The following is a 22423-nucleotide window of genomic DNA, read 5'->3' as shown; positions in this document are numbered from 1 at the left end:
TACATGAGACCCCCAGAAGAAGCTCCTGGCTCCTGATTTTGGACTGGCTCATTTCTGGCTGCTTGTGGCCACTTGGAGAGTAACCCAGCAGATGGAAGATCTTTCTCTTTGTTTCTCCTCTCATAAAATCTGACTTTCCAATAAAAACAAATCTTCTTTTAAAAAAAGCCATTGCATGTGACTGTATCATCTGTTCAAACAGTGTAAATAAAGGGGAAAACATACCTTAGATCATATCTTCTTACCTTGTCTATTGTGAGAAGAGCCACCACAAGATTTTAACTCACTCTTCCCATAAGCTTCTAGGTTCTGTGCCTGCAGGTGCAGACCCATGGTTCAGCAGTAAATAGGGATTTTCTGACTCTGGAGGTCCCCCACTCTCAGACATCTCTGAATCAGAAACAACAACTCAGCAGAAAGCTTCATGAAGATAGAAGATGAAATAAACTTCAGACAAACTGCCTGCAAAACCTTCTGGGAAACTTCATCATTGCCTTTCACTGGCAGGATCTTCCACATGGCCTATACCACATGTCACATGTACACCATCTCAGTCTAGCCTCACAACCAGCCAAGGAAAGAGATTGTGCTAGCCCCCTTTCCCATTTCAGAGACAATCTTCCTAAAGTTATAGCACCACTGAACTCGGCCTGTCTCAGAAACCCAAGGGGCTTTTATCAAGGAAGCTTCCACATCACATGGGAAGTTTCAATGCCCTCCTCCTGACTCCATCCTTTCCCACAGCACAGAAAAAGGTTTTGCAAAAACATCTACCTGCCACACTGCTTGGCTTTATCATAAAGTGTATGATAAAAACTTTATGATAATGTTTTCCTTTTAACTTTTCCATCGTCCAGTTTCCATTTTCACCGAGAAGACCTTGCCTAACCACTAATAAAGCTAGCAACAATATACCAGTTTTTCTTCCAGTCACCACACAGGCCTACACTTCAGGGTTCCTACATTCTGTGAGGTCTTAGAAATTATGCAGCCTTGGGCCCGGCGGCATGGCCTTGTGGCTAAAGTCCTCGCCTTGAAAGCCCCGGGATCCCATATGGGCGCCGGTTCCAATCCCGGCAGCTCCACTTCCCATCCAGCTCCCTGCTTGTAGCCTGGGAAAGCAGTCGAGGACAACCCAATGCATTGGGACACTGCACCCGCGTGGGAGACCCGGAAGAGGTTCCAGGTTCCCGGCTTCGGATCGGCACGCACCGGCCCGTTGCGGCTCACTTGAGGAGTGAATCATCGGATGGAAGATCTTCCTCTCTGACTCTCCTCCTCTGTGTATATCTGGCTGTAATAAAATGAATAAATCTTTAAAAAAAAAAAAGAAATTATGCAGCCTTCATTCCGCAGATGAGGAAGTTGGAACCTTGAGTGTTAATAATGGGCTTCTCTGGGAGCTCCCAGCATGACAGGAGAATTCAGACCTAACATTCAGGTCTCCCAACTCCAAGTCCAAGGCTTCTGATGAACGAAATATCCTTCTGAAGTCTCATGCCTAAACCACAGTGGACTGATTTCAAGATAAACATAAAAAGGAAAAAAAGCCTACTAATGAACTTGAATCCCTTTATGAGGAATTATATTAATAGCATTAACTAGTAAGAGTTGAAATCCTTTCCAGAGGAAAGACTTAGTAATATAGCTCAATTCCATCCTTGCTTATTGCCAAGGCAACTATCAACACAACTATTCAGTCAGAACAAACATCTGCTTAGCAGGGACACTGGAAAACTGGATTGTAGCCCACTTTCCCACCAACATCATCCTCCAGGGTCGGATGTGCTCACTGCTCCATTTTAACTTAAAATAAATGAGTGCCAAGGAGGCCTTTACATCTTAGCAGCCCAAACTTGTCTCATCCTTTTCTTCTGCACCAGTTCAGGTGAAACTCCTTTCTGTTGACTTATTCTACATTAGCCATCCTCCTTTTTCCAATGCACACAAACTCCATTACAAGGATGGACAGACAGGCAGGCAAAGACAGACACACACACACATCCCAATCTACTCCACTGTCTCAGTAAACCCTGACTCATTGGCAGATAACAGTCAACCTCTTGGGTTTCTTCTTCAATCTGCTAAACATAAAATACCAAACAACTAAAACAAAAACAGCAGACAAGGGGAAGTCCAAGGAAAAGCCCAGAAAACCCACAACCAGTTTAAAAAAAAAAAATCAGTCCTTAGGGATGAGCTGTGGATGCTAAAGGATCAAAAAGAGGAAAACTCAAATGCAACTTAATTTAAAAAAAAAAAACTATATTTTCTGAAGGTTTATCAAAAGAAAGCAAGCCTGCTTAGAAGTAAGCTAGTGCTATGTGATGCCCCAATGAGACACTGTGGAAGCTGTGCATTTGAAAACTGCTTGAGGCCAAAGTAAAAATCAAATGAAGGGGGAAAATTTCAGAGAAAACTCTGCCTATTAACTAGACACTAGCGGTCAAGAGCAGAGTGGATTGGTAAAGGAAGAGGGGCAATCAATTACATCAGTGAGGCCTTTGAAGATGAAATCTGATAAATTTGTGTTACTGCCTTGGCAGCTAACTTAACTGTAATATTACTGGAGAGTGTCTAAAGGCGTACAGGCAGTGTGAGAGTTTAAGAAACTTAGCAGGAAGCACTGGTGCGTGACAGCCACTCTGTGAATTAATCTCTGAAATACCTCAAAGAGGAACTTAAGCAAACTCAACAAATATTTAAATAAAAGCAATTCCAGGAGGGTGTTTTTATTGTGTATGCTTGTTGCGAGAGCAATTTAGAATGTGTGACTATTCAAAAGGATACAAAAGAAATAATCAGGCATAATCAAAGACAGTAACAGACAGAACTGCTGTAGTGGAGATGTTGAGAGAAAAGCCTATGTTCACTCCTTTTGAATTCCCAATTCACCATGTCAAGGATACTGGACTTAGCAGAAGGGACAGTAGTTGTGTCACAATAAGCGAAGGGCCACTCGGATATCTGCTTCCCATATTGGAACACCTGTTTAAATCCCGCCCCTGCTTCAGATTCAGCTTCCTGCTAATGCAGGAAGACAGCAGGTGATGGCCCAAATACTTGGGTTTTTGCCACCCATGTAACAGAGACTCAAATGGAGTTCCTGGCTCCTAACTTCAACCTGGTCCAGACCCAGCTGCTGCAGGCATCTGGGCAGTGAATCAGTGGATCTGTCTCCTCTCTGCTGTCACAGTACCTTTAACATCAACCAATCCATCATTATTTTTTTAAAAAAAAAAAGAACAGAAGGCAGTCACAAGGAGTGGAAGTCTTGTATCATTTGCAGGTGTACTGCCATCTGTGGCCCCCATCGCCACAGACAGTATTCCAGCCCCACCCCCAAAGCTTAGAAGGAAGCCAGATATTCATTTTACCACTGCCCTTTTACACCCAGACATTGAATACCAACTTGGAATACTCCATACCTGCAAGAAAATATTTATAATATTAATATCTCCTTTTTTTTAAACCCAAATTTAGCATCACAAGGTTATTCTCCATGGTGGTGGAAGAGAAAAAAAATAAAGCCAACTGTCTCATCTGTCCCAGCCTTTTTATGGTCCAGAAAACCAGTTTTTATCAACTGCTTATATGGAGACATCAAACAAGAGACTATTGTTTGGCACACCTGCTAGACGATAAGAATTCAAGAAGCTGATAGGAAGAGGCAGCAATGTTGGTGAGAGTTCCCCATGCCAACAACATAGATCCAAATCCTGGATAATAACTGAATGGGTACACTTGGCCACTGTGTTCCACCTTCTGTTTTTACTAAATCACATATTTAAGCTTCTTTTCCCATATGTTCATCATGAACACTAGTTAGAGCAACCTCATTCCCTCCCATAATGTTTCTAAGCACCATTACAATTTTCCAAAAGCATGTTTTGTTTTGTGTCACTGTTAGCCCCTAATCATGTACTTGCTCACTGTCACATAGCTTTTGATTCTCTGATAGATACTTACTATAAAACCTCACACTTACTTCGTTCGGGGCACTTCTTGCTTATGGCAAGAGGTTGCCCCTGGACTAGAAATTAAAACCATTTCACTTGCTTTGGAGACTTGCTTGGATTTATTAAACCCCAACAGTTTAAGTGAAATATTTAGCTGTAACTCTAACAAAATACATATGAAACTAGCATACTATGAAACTACGTAACGTGAATGAAATCAAAGAACTAACTAAATAGAAAGTGTCATCATGTTCATGGATTCAAAGACAACACAGCAAAGTTGTCAATTACCACCCAAGTAGCGTGCAGGTTTAATAAAACTGCTATCTCCGCAGGTCTTGGAACACAGAACATCCCAAAATGCATATGGCAAAGCAAAGGCACTGGAATCACTACAATAAAAGACAACACAATGGGGAAAATCAGTATACCTGCTTTTAAGATTAAGCATATAAGTAAATAAGGTAATATGTGTGTGTGTGTGTGTGTTTGAATTTTATATTCTCTTCTAAAAATATATATCTTATATATCTTATATATAAAATATATATCCAACCGATTTCTTTTTCTTTGTAGAAGTTCAAAATCAACTTAATAGAGCAAAGGCAGTGTTCGCTGGAGCAATCAGACAACCAGAGACCAAAAGCAAAGGAGGGGCGGTGGGTTACGCTGCCACTTGGAATTCCTGCTTCTCTTGGTAGAAAACCTGAGTGAGTCCAGCTGCCCCCACTTCTGATCCGGATCACTGCGAGTGCATACCCTGGAAGGCCGCGGAGGGAGTTCCTGGAACCTGGTTCTGGCTCGGCTTGGCTCTATTCAGGCTGTTGTGGCCAACTGCGAGTGAACTGGTGGAGGGAAGAGCTCTCCCTCCATCCCAGTCATTTTGCCCTTCAAATAAATATACTTTTAAGAGAGAATTTTTTTAAAATGGGGGAAAGGCAGGGAGGGAGGGAAGGAGAGAACAAGGAAAAATAGAAGAATCTCTAAGCCTGATGTCTCATTCAAAAATGTATTCAAAATGAATCACAGATTTAAATGTAAAATGAGAATATAGAGTGAGAGAGCAGTAAAGAAAAGGCATGGCTAGAGACACACAACAAGAGTGGGTTTTTTTAATTTGTTTATTTATTTTTATTGTAAATTCAGATATACAGAGAGGAGGAAAGAGAGAGGAAGATCTTCATCCAATGATTCACTCCCCAAGCAGACACAACAGCCAGAGCTGCACCAATCCAAAGCCAGGAGCCAGGAACCTCCTCCAGGTCTCCCACATGGGTACAGGGTCCCAAAGCTTTGGGCCGTCCTCGACTGCTTTCCCAGGCCACAAGCAGGGAGCTGGATGGGAAGTGGGGTTGCCGGGATTAGAACCAGTGCCCATATGGGATTCCAGCATGTGCAAGATAAGCATTTTGGCTGCTAAGCTACTGCACCAGGCCCAAGAGTGCTTCTTGTGATGGAGTTGTCCAGTATCTTTACTGTACCAACATCAAAACCCTGTCTATTATGGTCCAGAGTGAATTGTGCAAGATACAACCTCCAGAGAAAAACGGATAAAGGGAACATGGCAATCTCTTTGCCTTCATTCTAATATGTGAATCTACAAATCTTCTAATTTTTAGTTAATCTTTTAATTTTTAATGTTCAATTTTAAAAAACAAAGAAAATGGCTCTTCCAAAATTATAATGCATATCCAAGTTCAAAACAAGACTGAAAATCTCCATGCGCGCCAAAACAGAAAGGAGACAAGGCCAGAGAGCTGAGTGGAAGTGGAGGTTGGATGACCTTTGTGAAATCCATGAGCAGGCAGTTGGATCAGGAATGAGGACTTAATTTTGCACGAGGGACAGGAATTGAGGCAAGGATTTATGAAAGAGCCAAGAACTGTGTTCACATTATTAAAACCAGACCTGAGAGATTCTGTGAGCAAGAATGAGCAGTATTCTTATTTCTAATATCCTAGAGTCCAGAGTGTGAGTGCCTAGACAAGGCCACTGAGGGAGCAGACTGTTGCATGAAAACTCAGAGCACCAACCTATATCATGCCTGAGTGAGGGGTCTTCAACATCTTCCACTGTCCACCCGGTGCAGACTCCTAACTGAAACACTGACAACAAATTGTCCTGAGGCCAATCCTTCAGGGCCCCTGCAGCAGCCAACCCACCTGGTGAAGAACATCACTCCAGCTGAGGATCAAGGGAGTCCACCCTGAAAAACACTGTCTACATCAAAGAGCTTAGAATGGCCTAACATAAAAATATCCAACCAAAGTCATGAGGGCATTGAAGAGCAAAGAGCAGTGAAAATGATAGCCATGACAGACAGGAGTGTCACAAGGCCAGGATCATGGGCTGCCCAGGTTTGGAGGTCCCTTCGAGTAGGGGACCAGAGCTATAACAGAGACATTAATTGGGGAAAAGAAGTTGTCCCACCGCTTCCTACAGGGGATTTTCTAGGATCTTCAGTTTGAAATTATCTGGCTTCTACATGGGCCTTCAAACCACAGACAACTCCAAGACAAAACAGTTTCCAACATCTGAATCCGATGCCACATCTGAAACTAAGAATATGCCCGGCCTGAGTTCCAGGAAAACAGGTGGATGTCCTGGGCTACATGAAAATGCCTCCTTCCTAAGATAGTTTAAACACCTGCTCCTCTATTAGGAGAAGCAAAAGACTTCGAACCTGTCAGCTCCTAAGCCGAGCACCTTGTGAATCAAAGCATACCTCAGCCCATTCCTGGGTGAGAAACGGGGAGCAGACATACCTGCAGACAATCCTCAGACGCACCATCCAGAGAAAGGAGACAAGAATCTAACCACCATCCATCTCACCAAGACCATGTTAGGCAAGTAGGAGCAAGCAATGACACATGTGCAATCAAACTTGAAGCCAGCCAAGGGGCTGGTCACATACAGAGAAGATACTCATTTGGTTTTTGATGCCTTGTCTTTTTTATAACCTCTCATGCAGTAAGAAAGGCTCCACAATGCTTGTAATTCCAGCGGGGCCTTTCCTCTGGCAAACACATTTAATGATTTGCTTGTGGAAATCTATCGTCTTATCGCTCACCACATATCTGCGCTTCATACAATATGATTCCAAACCCTGCATCTGAAAGTGCCTAGACAGAGGTACTCACTGTTCCTTGGCACCTTCTGAAAATGGAGTAGCTCCCAGGATTCTCTCCTCAAGTTTGAAATAATGCTAAATAGCACGCAATCCCCTTAAGAAAGGATGAAAGGAAAGCATAATGTAGAGCAGCTGCTCTGACCCCCAAGTCAGCTGGGGAGCCTGAGAGCCAGACCTGCAGGGGAAGGCTGTGTTCTGAACCCACAAGGACCACGGAACACGGACTGGGAGGCATACCGCAATCAGCACGTACTCCTGGTAACCTGGGTGACACCCAGGGCACGCGAAAATCTGCCAGAAGCATGAAGAATGCTGATGTCTGAGCTCTGCCCTCAGGCCAGTTAAGCCAGAATATGTGGGATGTTGAGTTCAGAGCATGGACACATTTTAAAATATCCCAGGAGATCCCAATGTAGAGCCATAATGAAGAACAGCTGAGCTAGCCCAGGTCCTCGCAAAGGCTCCTGAGAACTTGGTAAAACAGGTTTCACACAACAAAATTTTCTCAAGTTTTTCCTTACGTGAAAACTGGATTTCCACTTATGCATAAAGAAATAAAAATCTATTCAACCCCTCATATAAAGAAGCTAAAAGTGAGGCAAAACCTTTAACTGGAGACAGAATGCTTTACTAAAGGCTGGAAGCAGAGGAAGACACGGGAGGCTTAGATGATGAAAGTTGAGCCAGTGTTAACAGAACAAGTTCCTATTGTTTTACAGCATGGTGATGTGACTGCAGTTCAGTCACCTGCTATGTATTTTATAAGTAAATAGGAAGTCAGGAGTGCCAAGGCTTCAATCCTAACATCAAAAAATGAAAAATACTGATGGATCACCACACATGCCAAGCAGGCACTGAAATGCTGCACTGCAACCCATATAAATGTACAGTTATTGATAACAACTTTTTTTAAACATAGGCTTCCAATAGGCAAATCTTTAGACAAATCTTTAGATAGATGGTTTCCTAAGCCTGGGAAGCCAGGGATGGGCACTTGGAGAGTACAGCTTTATTTCTGGACTAATGAGAATGCTCTAAAACTGATTCTGATGGTTCCAACCTCAGTAAATAAATGTAAAGCCACTGAATTGAGTTTAAAGAGGGGGAATTGTACATTTTGGAGTTAGAGCCAAATTGCTAATGAACACACCCAGAAGTGTGCGTCTGCCCATTGCCAGAGCTTTGGACGCACTCGATTTTTTTTTAAGATGTATTGGAGCCAGCGTGCTGGCCTAGTGGCTAACTCCTCCCTTCCCCCTTGCATACACCAGGATCCCATAAGGCTGCCAGTTTGTGTTCTGGCTGCTCCACTTCCCATCAAGCGCCCTGCTTGTGGCCTGGGAAAACAGTAAAGGATGTCCCAAAGCCTTGGGACCCTGCACCCACATGGGAGACCTGGAAGAAGCTCCTGGCTACTGGCTACGGATCAGCCCAACTCTAGCCATTGCAGCCACCTGGAGAGTGAATCAGCAGATGGGAGATCTTGGTCTCTCCATATTGGAGCAGATCTAAAGTCAGGAGCCAGGAGCTTCTGGGTCTCCCACATGGGTTCAGGGTCCCAAGGCTTTAAGCTATGCTCTACTGCTTTCCAAGGCCACAAATGGAGCAGCTGGGACACGAACCATATGGGATCCCATTATGTGCAAGGCTAGGATTTAGCCACTAGGCTACCGCACTGGGCCCAGATTTGTCTTTTTACTGAGCTCTCAGGTGAGTTTATTCTGCAGCTCCACAGGCCATCCTGCTCTAGCTTACCAAAAAAAAAAAAAAAGAAAAAAAGAAAAAGGTTTCAGTTCCTAGGGGCTCAGAAGCATGAATGTGACTTGCATACTTAGTAATGAGCCATAAGTTTCCACAGCTGTGCTGCCTGTAGCACGGTTACCTTTGCAAACATTTTTCATGGATCCTGCCATTTCCAGGCACTGCCCTTGCAAATGAGGGCCCCTTTCCTCCTCTCCCCTGAGTCCTGAGGCATCAAGTTCCACTGATGCCCATCGTAGCAGATGCATGGGAACCCAGAGCAAGGCCAGAGGAGTATGAACCCTGCCGGCAGGACGACGCCCAGCTGGCTCAACTGAGCACCGCAGGAGGCCAGAAGAAAGTCCCCCATGAAGGCGGATGGCAAAATCCCTACTTCAACTAGGAAACCATCATTATAGACTCGCACTCAGTCCAAATCCAAGTGTTGTTCATTCCAAAGGCACTGGCCAGCCAGGAAGTCAAGCAGAACCTCAGAGCTGCTTCAGAGGATGCAGACCCAACTCAAACCCTCCCTGTTTCTCCGCTAGCACTCCTAGCTGGAGGTCTTTCTGCCTTCTCTGATGGAAACCTCCCAATTTCACTGCCCTTGATTTTTTATACACTTCCACCCAAACTCCCTTGAAGCCAGAAACACTACATCACAGGAGGTCAGTCCCCCTGTGTTAATGTCGCCTGTGAACCCGCTGGTGGGGGCTCCACGAGCTGAGCCATTAGGATCCCTCTAGAGACAGAAGGAGAGGAGGGCCCCAGGCACTCACCAGTCCATGACAAGCACTGAGGGCTGCTGTCCCAACCGTGGTGCCCTGCTGTACAATCGTGCCCCTGAGATGGCAGCGGGGCCCCACGGGAGCCACGATCTGTACATGGGAGAGGTTCCCATATCTCTTCTCCACAATGTAGTTGTTGGAAAGAAACTCCTTATGCACTGTCAAGTTAAAAAACAGGTCCTTCTCCTCATGTGAAATTCTGTAATACACCCGGTCATCTGAATCGTCCAAGTCTCTCTTCCTCCGGCCACCGGTGGTGGGGTGGTGCAGGTCATAGGACAGGAAATGCCCACTGGCATCTACCTGGACAGGCCCCACCACGTGGTATTCGGGCAGACCCTCGAGAAAACGCGCTGAAAGAAAAAGAGACACAAGAATCAGAAATGGCAAGATCAGGCTGGGTCTGCAGCCAGGTAAACCCATTTCCACTGAGAGCTTATATTCCAGCTGGTTGATTGCAAATCCCCTCTGTCAACTTGGAGCCTCAAGATCCTTCGCACCATGAAATGCTGCCAAGCTTGGATAACTTAGATTTTCACAACGCTTCCTCCTCCTGACTGACACGTAGCAGTCTTGAATAGATGCCAAGGGAGGGCTCTGGAGAGCAGCTGCTTGATTAGAGAAAAATGAAGACAAGGTTTCATTCACCAGGCACACTGGCAGGACAGGGACGAGATCAGCATGACGAACAGGAGGCCCCGAGTCCCTGAACGCAAACATACAGCCCCACTGTTCTTCACAAGGAGACTGCAGGACTAAACCTCCTACAATTGCAGCCTGAGAGGGGCCCATCACGGAGCAAAACATACCTATAGGAACTCTGGAGTGTTTATAAAATGCTCAGAATAAGATGACAGGGAACATATTATGGTCTGAGACAAAGACTTTCAATATCAAACTTGCCACTTGCAAAGCTGCAAAACAAGTACTTGTGGATTTCACATATAAGGGGACTTCAAAAGATTTATAGAAACAAAGGAACTAAATGAGAAGTTAATTTTTGAGAAAAAGGATGAAAGATGCAGAAAAAACAAGAATTATGAATAAATATCTCTACACTTAGCAAATGTAGTCCCCCCCCCCCCCATGTCTCCTTATCCAAATATTTGAGAGTAGCAAAGACTCCAACTACTAGGAAATGTATCATTACTCTATACCACACACTCCTTGCTTCAGGCAAAAACAGAAAACAAACCGAGGGCCCGGCACAGTGGCCTAGCAGCTAAAGTCCTCACCTTGAACACGCCGGGATCCCATATGGTCACCGATTCTAATCCCAGCGGCCCCATGTCCCATCCAGCTCCCTGCCTGTGGCCTGGGAAAGCAGTCGAGGACAGCCCAAAGCCTTGGGATCCTGCACCCATATGGGAGACCTGGAGGAGCTCCTGGCTCCTGGCTTCAGATCGGCACAGTAGCGGCCATTGCTGTCACTTGGGGAGTGAATCACCAGACGGAGGATCTTTCTGTCTCTCCTTCTCTCTGCATATTTGACTTTGCAATAAAAATGAATCTTTAAGAAAAAAAGGAAACCAACCGACCCAAAACCAGAAAAGATTGCGTGGGTTGCCTCCTCTCCCCGCTATAGCTGCCATGGCTCCTCCTAACTTCCTAACTTGCTTGCTCATGCTATCTCCCTGACTAGACTGTCTTTTGTGTCTACCAAAAACCTGTCACTTTAGAGTCCAGCTGTCCTCTTCACTCCCCTGTGCCTTGGCCAAAGTTCTCTCCTTTCCCTCCCGATCTTATTTTCTGTCCTTCCAAACCAACCTTCCTTTGCATCGCTGTTTGTTTCCTGTATTGTGTATCCTCGAATCTCTGGGAGGCCAGAATTTTGCACAACATAGATGTGCAGTTCCTAGATGTAACACTGAACACTTTCACGGCTGATCAACGAAAAGAATTTGACTCACTGGGGGTACATTCTAAAACAGCTCTGTTGCTTTCCAAACAATAGACTTCAAGCATGCTTGATAGGATGGTCCCCTTTGCCTTGCAGCAAGTATTGTGTGAAGCACAAAGATTTCCTCCTCGGGAGAAAAAGTCAGTAGACAAGTCCAGGTTCATGACTTCCAGTGGCAGTACTCAGGCCCAAGAGATCACATGACAACACATATATGTTGTAAAAGCAGTGCTGAGTGGAAAAGAAGACAAGTTGGTGTAAAGTTGAGCTCTTTACATCAATAGAAAAGGCACACACTCAAGTAGAAAGCTGAACAGAACACACAAGACCAAAACCTGCAGGTGGAACCCGTTAAAGTGGTTTCCATAGAGAGGAACCGGAGCAGGAGTTGGACATAAACATGCACAAATATGCAAGACAGCAGAGGACTTTTGCACAAATAATGTCAGAGTGCCATGGACTGGGGAGTCTAACTGACTCGGTCCTCTCTTGTTCCCACTCACTTAACCAGAAAAGTCTGGGCTCATCTAGTAGGACTGACCGGCCCTTCCAAATGCAGACCTGAGTGAAGAGAGGAATGGCCAGGTGAGGGGTGGAGGTAGCCAGCTCCCATCCTGTTTCCCATGCTTTGTTCTTCTCATCTGTTACAATAATGCCTCCAAGGTAGGAGCACTGGAGAGAACTCAGGGGCTGAGAAAGTCTCATTCCACTGGACAGAGCTATCAGCCCGCAGTGGGGCCTTGGGTAGGGTCAATTCCAGATTCCAATCCCTTCTCCCAGGTTGGGGGGGGAGGGGCTTTGTCATTAGGGCTCACCCACGCTCAAGTCCCCGGTTAGACCTGACCCAGCTGTGTAACTTGCCCGGCGTTGGGGGCATAGTGGAGAGAGCACCCCTGCCCCCTCACTTTGTCCTGAAGAAAGTCTGTATGTACTTTCTCCCACTTCATGGGCACACCAGAGGGGTGCAGGGCTAAGAAGCACCTTTGGCATGCCCGGACCCATGATCAGCAATCCCTTTTGAAGTACACTGGGGGAATTGACCTTTTACCCTTGACGCTTAAGATCCCTGCAGAAGCTGGAACAGAATGAAAAATACTAATACACTGTGACACAGGCAAACCTCTGCATGTCTATCAAAGCAGCAGAAGTGTCTTTCCTAACAGATTATTTCTCCAAAAAGCTGTTACTGATTAATTGAAGGGGTACACAAACCAAAAGTCGCAACATTCTTTAAAGTGAATTCTAAATCGTCGTACTCCAAGTTGAATAAACTTTGGCCTATTGAAAACTGAAGGGAGTTAAAAATTTTCTCATTTGTATTGCCCAGAAAGTGGCCATAATTAATTCAGGCTGTCACAAAGAAGAGCCCAACAAATGCAGTTTTAAAGCAATTGCGTATTTTAAAGATGTGTTCTAATGAGATAAATTATGTAAGCTCATATATCAAAATGATACATTGGGATATTTAATTGCCTGAAATAAGAGAAAAGTAAGATTTAACAGTCAAGAGCCAATAAATTTACAACTGCATCTCCACTATCATTCTAACTGTGGGATGTACAAAAAGGCACACAAGGGTCCTGATGTGATGGCTCAGTTAATCCTCCACCTCTCAGCACCATGATGCCACATGGGCATTGGTTCATGTCCCATCCAGCTCCCTGCTTGTGGCCTGGGAAAGCAGCAGAAGATGGCCTAAAGCCTTGAGACCATGCACCTGCATAGGAGATGCAGAAGAGGCTACTGGCTCCGAGCTTCAGATTGGCTCGGCTCCAGCCATCACAGCCACCTGGGGAACAAAACAGTGGATGGAAAATTTTTCTGCCTTTCCTTCTCTCTATAAATCTGCCTTTTCAATAAAAATTAATAAACCTTTAAAAGAAAAAAACATTGCACACAAATCCTTTTGAGATCAGCTAGAAATATGAAAATCGTCATGAGAATGAGATTTGGGGTGTGATTGTTTTTTTCTCCGAATTCCTGTTTCCCAAGTTGTTTTTCCCAGTTCAAGACAAGTCAGTGACAAGGATAGAAGGGGAGAGGTGACATGCTGTGAAGAATGTCTAGCACAGAGGGAAGACCAATGTCCAGACCCCAGGCAGTTGGACACCAACTACTCCCAGTGCAGTGCTGCCTGGGGCTGCATCCTAAGGGCAGAGGCAGCCCCAAAGAAGGCATTCCTACCAGATTCCCAGAGGATGCTAGGAAGCTCTTGAAGAGGAGGACCGGCAGCAAGAGTCAAGTAGGGAGCCATGAGAAGGCAAAGGGTTTCCGGTGGCAGGCCCATGGAAGTGCCAATAGGTGGAAAGAGCATAAGAAAAAGCAGACCAGACATAGGCAGCAGCTTCAATGGCAGCACTGGAATTTGCTGTCCACGCCACCCAGAGCAGAGAAGATCTGAGCCAGAAGAACAGAGATCTGCACTAGAAGAACTGCACTGGGGAAAACAGAGGGGATGAACTGGGTTTAGGTGCTACTTCCGTTTATCTGGAGACCAATGCATCTTTTTTCCATAATTTCCTTACCTAAATAATCCCTTAAACAAACTGCCTGTCAAAAATATAACATGATTTTCAAATATAAAATGAGAAACTGAAGGTTGCCCAAGCATCTATTATCTGAAGAATAAAATATCAAATCAACAAATTTTGATCTGGGTGTTCTTGATCTAACGATTTTTAAGAGATCCAGATAAGCTGGTTCACAATGATAGCCAGGAGCATGTTTAGAGATCACTTGCTATGGTCGAGGTACCGTAAATATTTCCTCATCGAGTACTTTCACATTGAGCTACAGATTGCTATTCCCATTTCATAGGTAAACCAAGTCTTTTTAAAGCCAATGTGCAAAGTAACAAAACATCTCTTGTATTGAAACCCCATGCCTTTTATTTCAAAACCATGTTCTTTGCCCTTGTATTTCAGCTGCTCTTGGCAAAGAGCGTAACAGGGTTAGAGGTACTGGCATTGCCCTTACCACTGCCACCACCACCAGGAAAGATAATTTGAACAGAAAAGAAGTTTTGGGTTTCTTCATGCTTCAATTACCCAGCATAGATGAAGATGAAAATTGCTCTTAATTGGGTTTTCCCTCCTGATTTAACTGCAGTGGAGGCAAATCAAGGATGTGGATGGAAATACAGCAACTACTGTTGGAATGTAGTTTATAATGGCAGTTCAACTTCAGTTGCCCCATCTACAGAATGGTATAATAACAATATCTTCCTCCTGGGTGACTGTGAGGTTGCAGTATATTAATTCATGTACCACTATGCATACAGTGCATGACAAGTAACTTTCACTTGCTACACACTAGCCTTGCTGTTATGCAATGATAGAAATCTGGCTACCAGAGGATCAGGAGAGACAGGGAAGAAGCCCAAAGGCACCATGGCTTCCCCTCAGCAGGTGTCTGGTGTCACAGATGACCAAGCTACAACCTTGGCCCACAGAAAGCAAAATTCAGGAGAGCTGCAACAAGCATGAGAACTAGGTGTCAGGAAATAACAATAAGCCTGGAACTTTGATCATTTCTATGGTCATGCATGAAGCAAAGAGGCCTCCAGTTTGATCTGGCCTCCTCCTCACAGTTCTCCAAGGAAGTATTATGACCACTCCCTTTGGTGCTGTGGTTTATCTGTGGTTATACCCACAGGTCCATGAACTAGAGGTTTAGTACCTTAGTATTAGTGTTGGGGTGGTGGAATCTGTGTAAGTCACAAAGGTGCATTCCGCAGAAGGAAATCATGTGTTTCTTACAGGACCATGGTAGGTTTTCACAAGAATGAATTGCTATAAAAAGACAGCCTGGGGCTCTACCACAGTAGCCTAGTGCCTCAAGTCCTCCCCATGCATGCACCGGGATTCCATTTGTTCGCCAGTTCGTATCCCAGCTGCTCCACTTCCCTTCCAGTTCTCTGTTTGTGGCCTGGGAAAGCAGTAGAGGACAGTCCAAAGCCTTCAGACCCTGCACCCATTTGGGAGACCTGGAGAAGCTCCTGGCTTCGGATCAGCTCAGCTCTGGCTGTGGAAGTGAATCAGCGGATGCAAGATCTTTCTGTCTCTCTTTCTCTCTGTAAATCTGATTTTCCACTACAAATAAATCAATCTTTTTTAAAAAGGCTAAGCTGGCACCTGAAGCCCTCTTGCTTCCCATCCTGCCCTCTAACCCTTCTCTCTCCTTCTCCTGTCGATCACATGTTTGCTCTCAGCACAATCCATCAACCAGATCATATATCCAAAAGGCTAAACTGAGTGGTTGCTCAATCTGGGAATTCTACCCTCCAAAGCCATGAGTTACAATCTTTTCTTTATACATTTCCCAGAAATGTATTTTGTTGTCACAGAAAAAAAAGGACTGAACACTGACCTCCACCCCACCTCTGTAAAATGACAATCAGGAAAGGTAAGGATTTGTGCCCAGTAAATCTGACCCAATATCCCATATTTCTCAGTTGCACCCTCACTGCCTCTCAGTCAAAATGCTGAGTTCAGTCAGAGGCAGGAAGACTGAGAACCAGAGCACAGTACAATTACACCAACCCACATGCTAAAGTCTGCAGAAATAAATGACAGGCCTGAGTCGTCCGATGTGCCTTGTTTAGAATTAGATTTCAAGGGCCCCACATGGTAGCTTAGCGCCTAAAGTCCTTGCCTTGTATGCACCAGGATGCCATATGAGCACTGGTTCATATCCTGGCTGCTTCACTTCCCATCCAGTTCCCTGCTTGTGGCCCAGGAAAGCAGTGGAGGGTGGCCCAAAGTCTTGGGACGCTGCACCCATGTGGGAGATTTGGAAGAGGCTCCAGGCTCCTGTCTTCAGATCAGCTCAGCTCCAATCACTGTGGCCACTTAAGAAGTGAATCAATGGATGGAATATCTTCCTCTCTGTCTCTCCTTTTCTCTGTAAAATCTGACTTTCCAATCAAAAAAATCTTAAAAGAAGAATTAGATTGCAAACACCACACCAAAAGTTTCAATGGTACCACTTAAGAAAATGAATGCGATCTATGGGAACAAAAGCCTTTCAAAACACAAAACATCAAGGGAGCTTCACTCTCAGTTTACCTACCAGTTCTTAACAAAGTGTAGTTAAACATAAAGTTTTCATTTTTGTTACTACTTATGCTCTTCAAGTGGGTCACTGTTCTACATGGAGCCACACTCATTCCCTGTATCATCCGTATGTGTGCTACTTAAGTAAGTTCAGTCCATACTTACTCTATAAACAAATTATTTTTATTGGAAAAGCAGATTAATAGAGAAGGGAGTCAGAGAGAAAGATCTTCCATCTGGTGGTTCACACCCCAAGTGGCTACAACTGCCAGAGTTGAGCTGATCCAAAGCCAGGAGCTTCTTCCAGGTCTCCCACTTGGGACAGGGTCTCAAGGCTTTGGGTCATCCTCTACTCCTTTCCCAGGTCATAAGCAGCAAGCTGGAAGGGAAGTGGAGCAGCTGGGACATAACCTGACACCCATATGGAATCCCAGCACATGCAAGGTGGAAGATTAGCCAATCAAGCCACCGTGCAGAGCCCTATACTTTTTCTTTGTATTTACATCTACTTTCAACAGTGATTGCCTTTTTAAGTTTCCTTACTCAAAAAAACACTAAATTGCAGTCATAGGCAGAGATCTGTTCTCCTAACTGCCTTGTACAGGTATCATAATATTCTTTTCCTTACAGAAATTCACAGAAGTCGACATGTGGAGACCTTGGTGCTGCCCTCCACATTGTAAGATGCCCTGCAGCGGGCTGGAAGCATCCTAGGGCATCTAAGCTGCTGACCAAACAGCTCATTACAATTACACAATACATGAACTGGGCAGTTAGCCTCTTACACTAAGAAATTATCTGTAATCATTTCCTCCTGGCAAAAATTCTCTGTAAACGTCTTCCATAAATGATGATGATATTTTTTCCCAACATTGCAACACTCTGTGTTCCTGCATAAAGCTGTGCAGGAACAATCCCAGAGCAATCTCTAATGTGAACTAATGTCCCAGGCTTGTGGATTTCATAGAGTTGTCAAGAGCAAAAAAAAAACCAATGATGGGAGTAGTAGCTGGGACTTTTCAATCAGTATCAAGGGTCCCTGACGTACACTGGTTTGATTTAGGAGTTTTCACTTGATGATGTTACAAAACCCACATTCAGTAGAACCCTTACTGAAATACATAACTTTTGTTCTTCTCCTGCGTCAGGCTGTGCGGTGCAACACTGCTCTATTTTAAACACTCCCAGGTTCACAAGGGTAAATACTGACACTGCACAGGGCACGGCATTGATAAGCTGTGCCTCTTAGTAGATTAGGTGTATTGGAGCCATTTCTCAGCTAAAATGCCTTCAATGTGTAATGGACTTATTAGGATGCAACCTTATTATCAAATCAAGGAGCAGGAATACAGGGATCAGAACATTATTGCCTACATGGGGTGACATTATTGGCTAAAGAAGACAGCCAGTACATTGCAAGCAAGGTTAATATTTCTTCCAGTTCTGATATCTAATTATGAGATCAAGAAACCTTGTGGAATGACATCACCGCTATCTTGTCATCATTACAGAGCAATATGGAAACAATTAACAGAGTTGGTCAAACCTAACCATATCCAGTCACAGAAAGGAAGGATTTGTCTCCAACTTCCTCCTTAGGACTGAAACCCTAACTCAGCCCCACCCTAAGAACCAGAAGGAAACAGTGAGGCCACCCAGCATCGGGGAGATGGGAGGGCTCTGCAACTCCAGCAGGGCCCTGGTAAAGCAGCATCTAGAAGTTGCTGGACATGTGGTTAGTTAAGAATCAACTGACCACCTAGGGCTACCATTCTTCATTGACAAAACTAAGCAGGGTGTATTTCCTTTTAAATTTAACATGTAAAACTTGTACAGTTTCACAGAGTAGAGCACACTATTTCAACACATATGCATCACACAAACCAATCCTAACCAAGTACCTAGCCTTTCTATTTCACTACTTGGAGCCTACCAACTCCCCTCCACCAATCCATCATGCAGAATACAATGTATTATTGTGAACTGCCATCATCCAATTGCCCTGTGGAAGGTAAGAACTTAGTACTTCTGTCTGACTGTGTTTTGGTATCATTATTCAACTTCCATTTCATTTCTGTATCAGAGTGTCATTACATTATATTTGAATATTTGGCAAAATTGGTTCTCTTAATATTCCTCTATTCTACAATGTTCTTTGCTTTATTAAATTCTTTTATAAATTTTATACAAGCTCATTGGAGCAAAATATATTATTTGTTCAAAAAATTGTTTTCTTATTTGTTGAAAAACAAAATTGGTGTAGCAGGTAAAGTTGCCCCTGCAGTGCCAGCATCCTATCTGGGAACAAGTTGCAGTCTTGCTGTTCCACTTCTGATCCAGCTCCCTCTTAATGCACCAGGGAAAGCAGCAGAGCAGGACCCAAGGTCTTGCACTCCTGCACCCAGGTGGGAGACTGCAAAGAGCTCCTGGCTTCTGGCTTCAGCTGGCCCAGCCCTGGACGCTGCGGCCATTTGGGGAGTATACCAGCAGAGGGAAGAACTCGCTCACTCGCTCGCTCTCTCTCTCTCTCTCTCTCAATCCCCTCTCTGTGTACTTTGCCTTTCAAATAATCTTGAAAGAAAAAGAGAGAAAGAAAAAGAAAGTAAAAGGAGAGAAAAAAGAATTTCAGGCTAATTTTAAGGACAATATATACATACAATAAGGATGGAGGAAGTGCTATCTGAAGTAATTTGTGAAGTTAGGTATTCAGAATTTGTGTACAATTAAAAAACAGTATTGAAATGCAAACAGGGGGCCTGGCACAATGACTCAGTGGCTAAATCGTCACCTTATATACACCAGGATCCCATATGGGCGCCAGCTCGTCTCCTGGCTACTCCACTTCCCATCCAGCTCCCTGCTTGTGGCCTGGGAAAGCAGTGGAGGGTGGCCCAAAGCCTTGGGAACCTGACCCACATGGGAGACCCGGAAGCTCCTGGCTCCTGGCTCCTGGTTTCAGATCAGCTCTGGCAGTTGCAGCCACTTGGGGAGTGAACCAGCAGACGGAAGATTTTTCTCTCTGACTCTCTCCATCTCTGTAAATCTAATTTTCCAACAAAAATAAATAATTTTTAAATATGCAAAATGAAGTGAAAAAGGACATTAGAAAGCAAAATTCTGGTCATCCTGTTCCTGGGAATTCTCAAAATTTCTTCTCTTGCTCATTGGTGTTCATTCCTTTTCTCTCCCTCCCACTCCTCTACCCCTTTAGAACTAGAGAAGTCCGCTTAAAATTTTTCCCTTCCACTGAAAGTATGTCTTCGAAATACACTAATTAATGGATTAAGACTGGTACAAAGGCTTCTAAAACCCGAGGTCACGGTGGGCACATGGCTCTGTTGCCACTCCTGAGTGCCTGTGTTTGAATCCTGGCTTCCCGTCCTGCTTCCTGCACACGCCCACCCTGGGAGGTGGCAAATGATAACTCAGGTACTTGGGATCCTCAGTATCTTCATGGGAAACTCAAATTACAGTTCCTACCTTTTGCTTGACCCACAGCTGGCTGGAGAAGGTATCAGGGAGCGAAGCAGCAAATGAAAGACCTCTCTCTCTCTGCCTTTCAAATAATAAAAACTTTTTTTTTAACTCAGTGCTTAATAGCTATTTTACAACAGCAAAAACTCAGCGCATTCACTGAAAACATGATTGGGAAAATAATCTTATCTCAGTTTCCAGAAAGGTAAGCTCTCCAGGGCTGCCCCCAGTTCCCTTGCAAAGCAGACGCACTGCCGAGCAAAGCTGCAGTCGCCAGGAGGATGTGTGTCTTTGAAGCAAACCACCGCCACATGCCCTGGGCCAGGCTTGCAGCCTTTGTTTGTGCTGCCCCAGAAGAGAGACTTCTCACAAAGGGACTGTTTTCCAAAGAACAACAAGCCCTGCTATTTTAAACATGGGGGTGGGAAATCGTATCTGGACCGTTTACACAGGCCGAATGCTGGCTGATTGACATCTAACCCCAGTGCTGGCAGCTCCCAGCTTCCAAGTAAAGCAGAGGAGGGAGGGAGGGACTCCCTTCCCATCAAGCCACAGCAGATGCTGTCTCCCGCAGGATTTGAACTTTGCAACGTAGGCAGAAAACCCTGCCTAACAATTCTCCACAAGTCCAGGGTGCTGGTGTTTGGCACCCATGTGGCCTTGGGAATTCAAGGGCTATCAGAAAGCTACCGCAAGATACATCACAAGACTTAAGTGTCATCAGCCAACACAGGAGTTACTGGATGCAAACCTAGCTGTGTGTGTGTGCGGGCGTGCTCATTGCTACATAACACTGCTGCAAGATTATAAATCAGGCTATCTGGATGCAAACCTTGCTCCACCTTTGGCTGGCAATAAGGACAGTGACGGGGTCCCTGCATCCCAGTGGTTGGATGGCCCAATGATGCTTGCCCCTAGAGTTACAAGGAGCTCTCCACCCTGTCCCCTCCATAGGAGAGTGACCCTGACCCTTCCAAGTACAGGGAAAAGCTGGCTCGCATACCTCTCCCTGTGCACTACCTACTCCACTCTCAGGAGGCATGAGGCTCACCAACAGTACCAACTTACCCACCGCATCTCCAATGCCATCTGCAATATTGCGGCCCTCATACGGTTGGGGGAAAAGAAACCGCATCTAGGATCAGCCAGGCAAGACAGAGAAAAATAAGCCCGACAGCAGGGAGGAGAATTCCCTCTTCTCTCCCCCCTCAACTTAATCCTAAATCTTTCCAGGAAACCCAAACACAGCCAAGGGGGCTCAGCAAGGGAGCGGAATCACATTTCTCCTTCCCACCCCAGGCGTTTAAAACCAACTCCAAAAGCTGCAGTGACCGACAGCGCCAGTTAGAACTTTATTCTTTAAAAAAAAAAAGCAATTTCATATCTGAAAAGCAGGGAGCTGAAACAGCGTGGTATTCAAAAGCAGGGAAAAGAGAACGAAGAAGCCACCAACTAGCCCTGGGGGCTTTGAAAGATCCCAGTGTTGTAGGAAAACTCCTCACCTTTCTGTATGAATGAAGAAATGATTCACTTAAAGCTGGAATTTTGAGCAAGCCGTGGGTCGCTCAGGCCCCAGCTCAGCTTTCCCTACAGCTTAGCCCAGCCGCTTTGCAGAGTTCGGAGTGGGGGAAGGGAAGAGGAAGCACCCGAGTTGCAGCAGATCGACCACAGCATGGATTTAAAAAGGAACAGAAGGGGGGGGGGGGAAGCCACTCACCTTGCCTCCTATCTGGAAAGCCAAGCAGGCCTGGCTGAAGGTGTCGCCCAAGACAAAGCGCCACGAAGCTAAAAAGCTGAGCTGCGGCGGAGAGGCGTGTGAGCCAGCTCCTCCGGGCACATGGCATGGTTCGGGTGCCGGGGAGTAGAAAAGTCAGAAAGTTTGAGCCCTCAGCTCCGGAAGCAGACTTGTCGCCAGTGGCCTGCCAGAAAGGTGCAGAAGTGCATGGTCCAGGCGTGGGAAGGGAGAGGCTGCAGAGCCGCTGAGTTGCCTTGGCTTTTCCGAGGAGGAGGGGGCAGATACCTTTTCCCCTCCCCTCCTTCCTAGAGGAGAGTGAATCAGCTGACAGCGTCTATGTGCAAAGAGTCAGAGCTGGAGGACGCAGCCCACCCTGGGTCCCCACCCTCCGCCTTGGACCTGCCCGCAGGGGGGTCCCTAGCCAGCTCTCCAATTCTGCCTGCATCTTCTTTCCGGCCTCCCACTCCCGCCCCACCCCTGAACTCCTCCGGCCCCGCCCAGGGCCCCGGACTGAGGGCCAAATACGGGAGACCCGGGACCGCCACCCTGGGCGGGCAACGCTGGAGGAAGTGGTGAGAGAGACATCCCCACCCCACTCCCAGGGTAGCCCCTCGCAGACGGAATACCCCAGCCCCCTCCGCAT

At 45.5% G+C, this 22423-nt stretch overlaps 1 protein-coding gene across 1 annotated transcript in view; it reads right to left on the bottom strand.

Moving 5' to 3' along the window:
• The window catches only part of LOC131483082 (A disintegrin and metalloproteinase with thrombospondin motifs 12-like), a 25372-nt gene extending 3189 nt beyond the window's left edge, over positions 1 to 22183 (bottom strand). The window contains exons 1-2 of the mRNA XM_058679998.1: positions 21763 to 22183; positions 9609 to 9970 (exon numbers count right to left, since the gene is read on the bottom strand). Of these exons, the coding sequence (XP_058535981.1) occupies positions 9609 to 9970; positions 21763 to 21889 (489 nt within the window). The 5' untranslated portion in view covers positions 21890 to 22183. The remainder of the gene's footprint in view (positions 1 to 9608; positions 9971 to 21762) is intronic.
• Positions 22184 to 22423: the final 240 nt, after the last annotated feature.

Source organism: Ochotona princeps, chromosome 23 (genome assembly GCF_030435755.1).
Source record: "Ochotona princeps isolate mOchPri1 chromosome 23, mOchPri1.hap1, whole genome shotgun sequence".
In the NCBI taxonomy this organism is placed as follows: domain Eukaryota; kingdom Metazoa; phylum Chordata; class Mammalia; order Lagomorpha; family Ochotonidae; genus Ochotona; species Ochotona princeps.
Note: the sequence above shows the minus strand (reverse complement) of the source record. Positions and strands in the feature narration are given on the sequence as shown.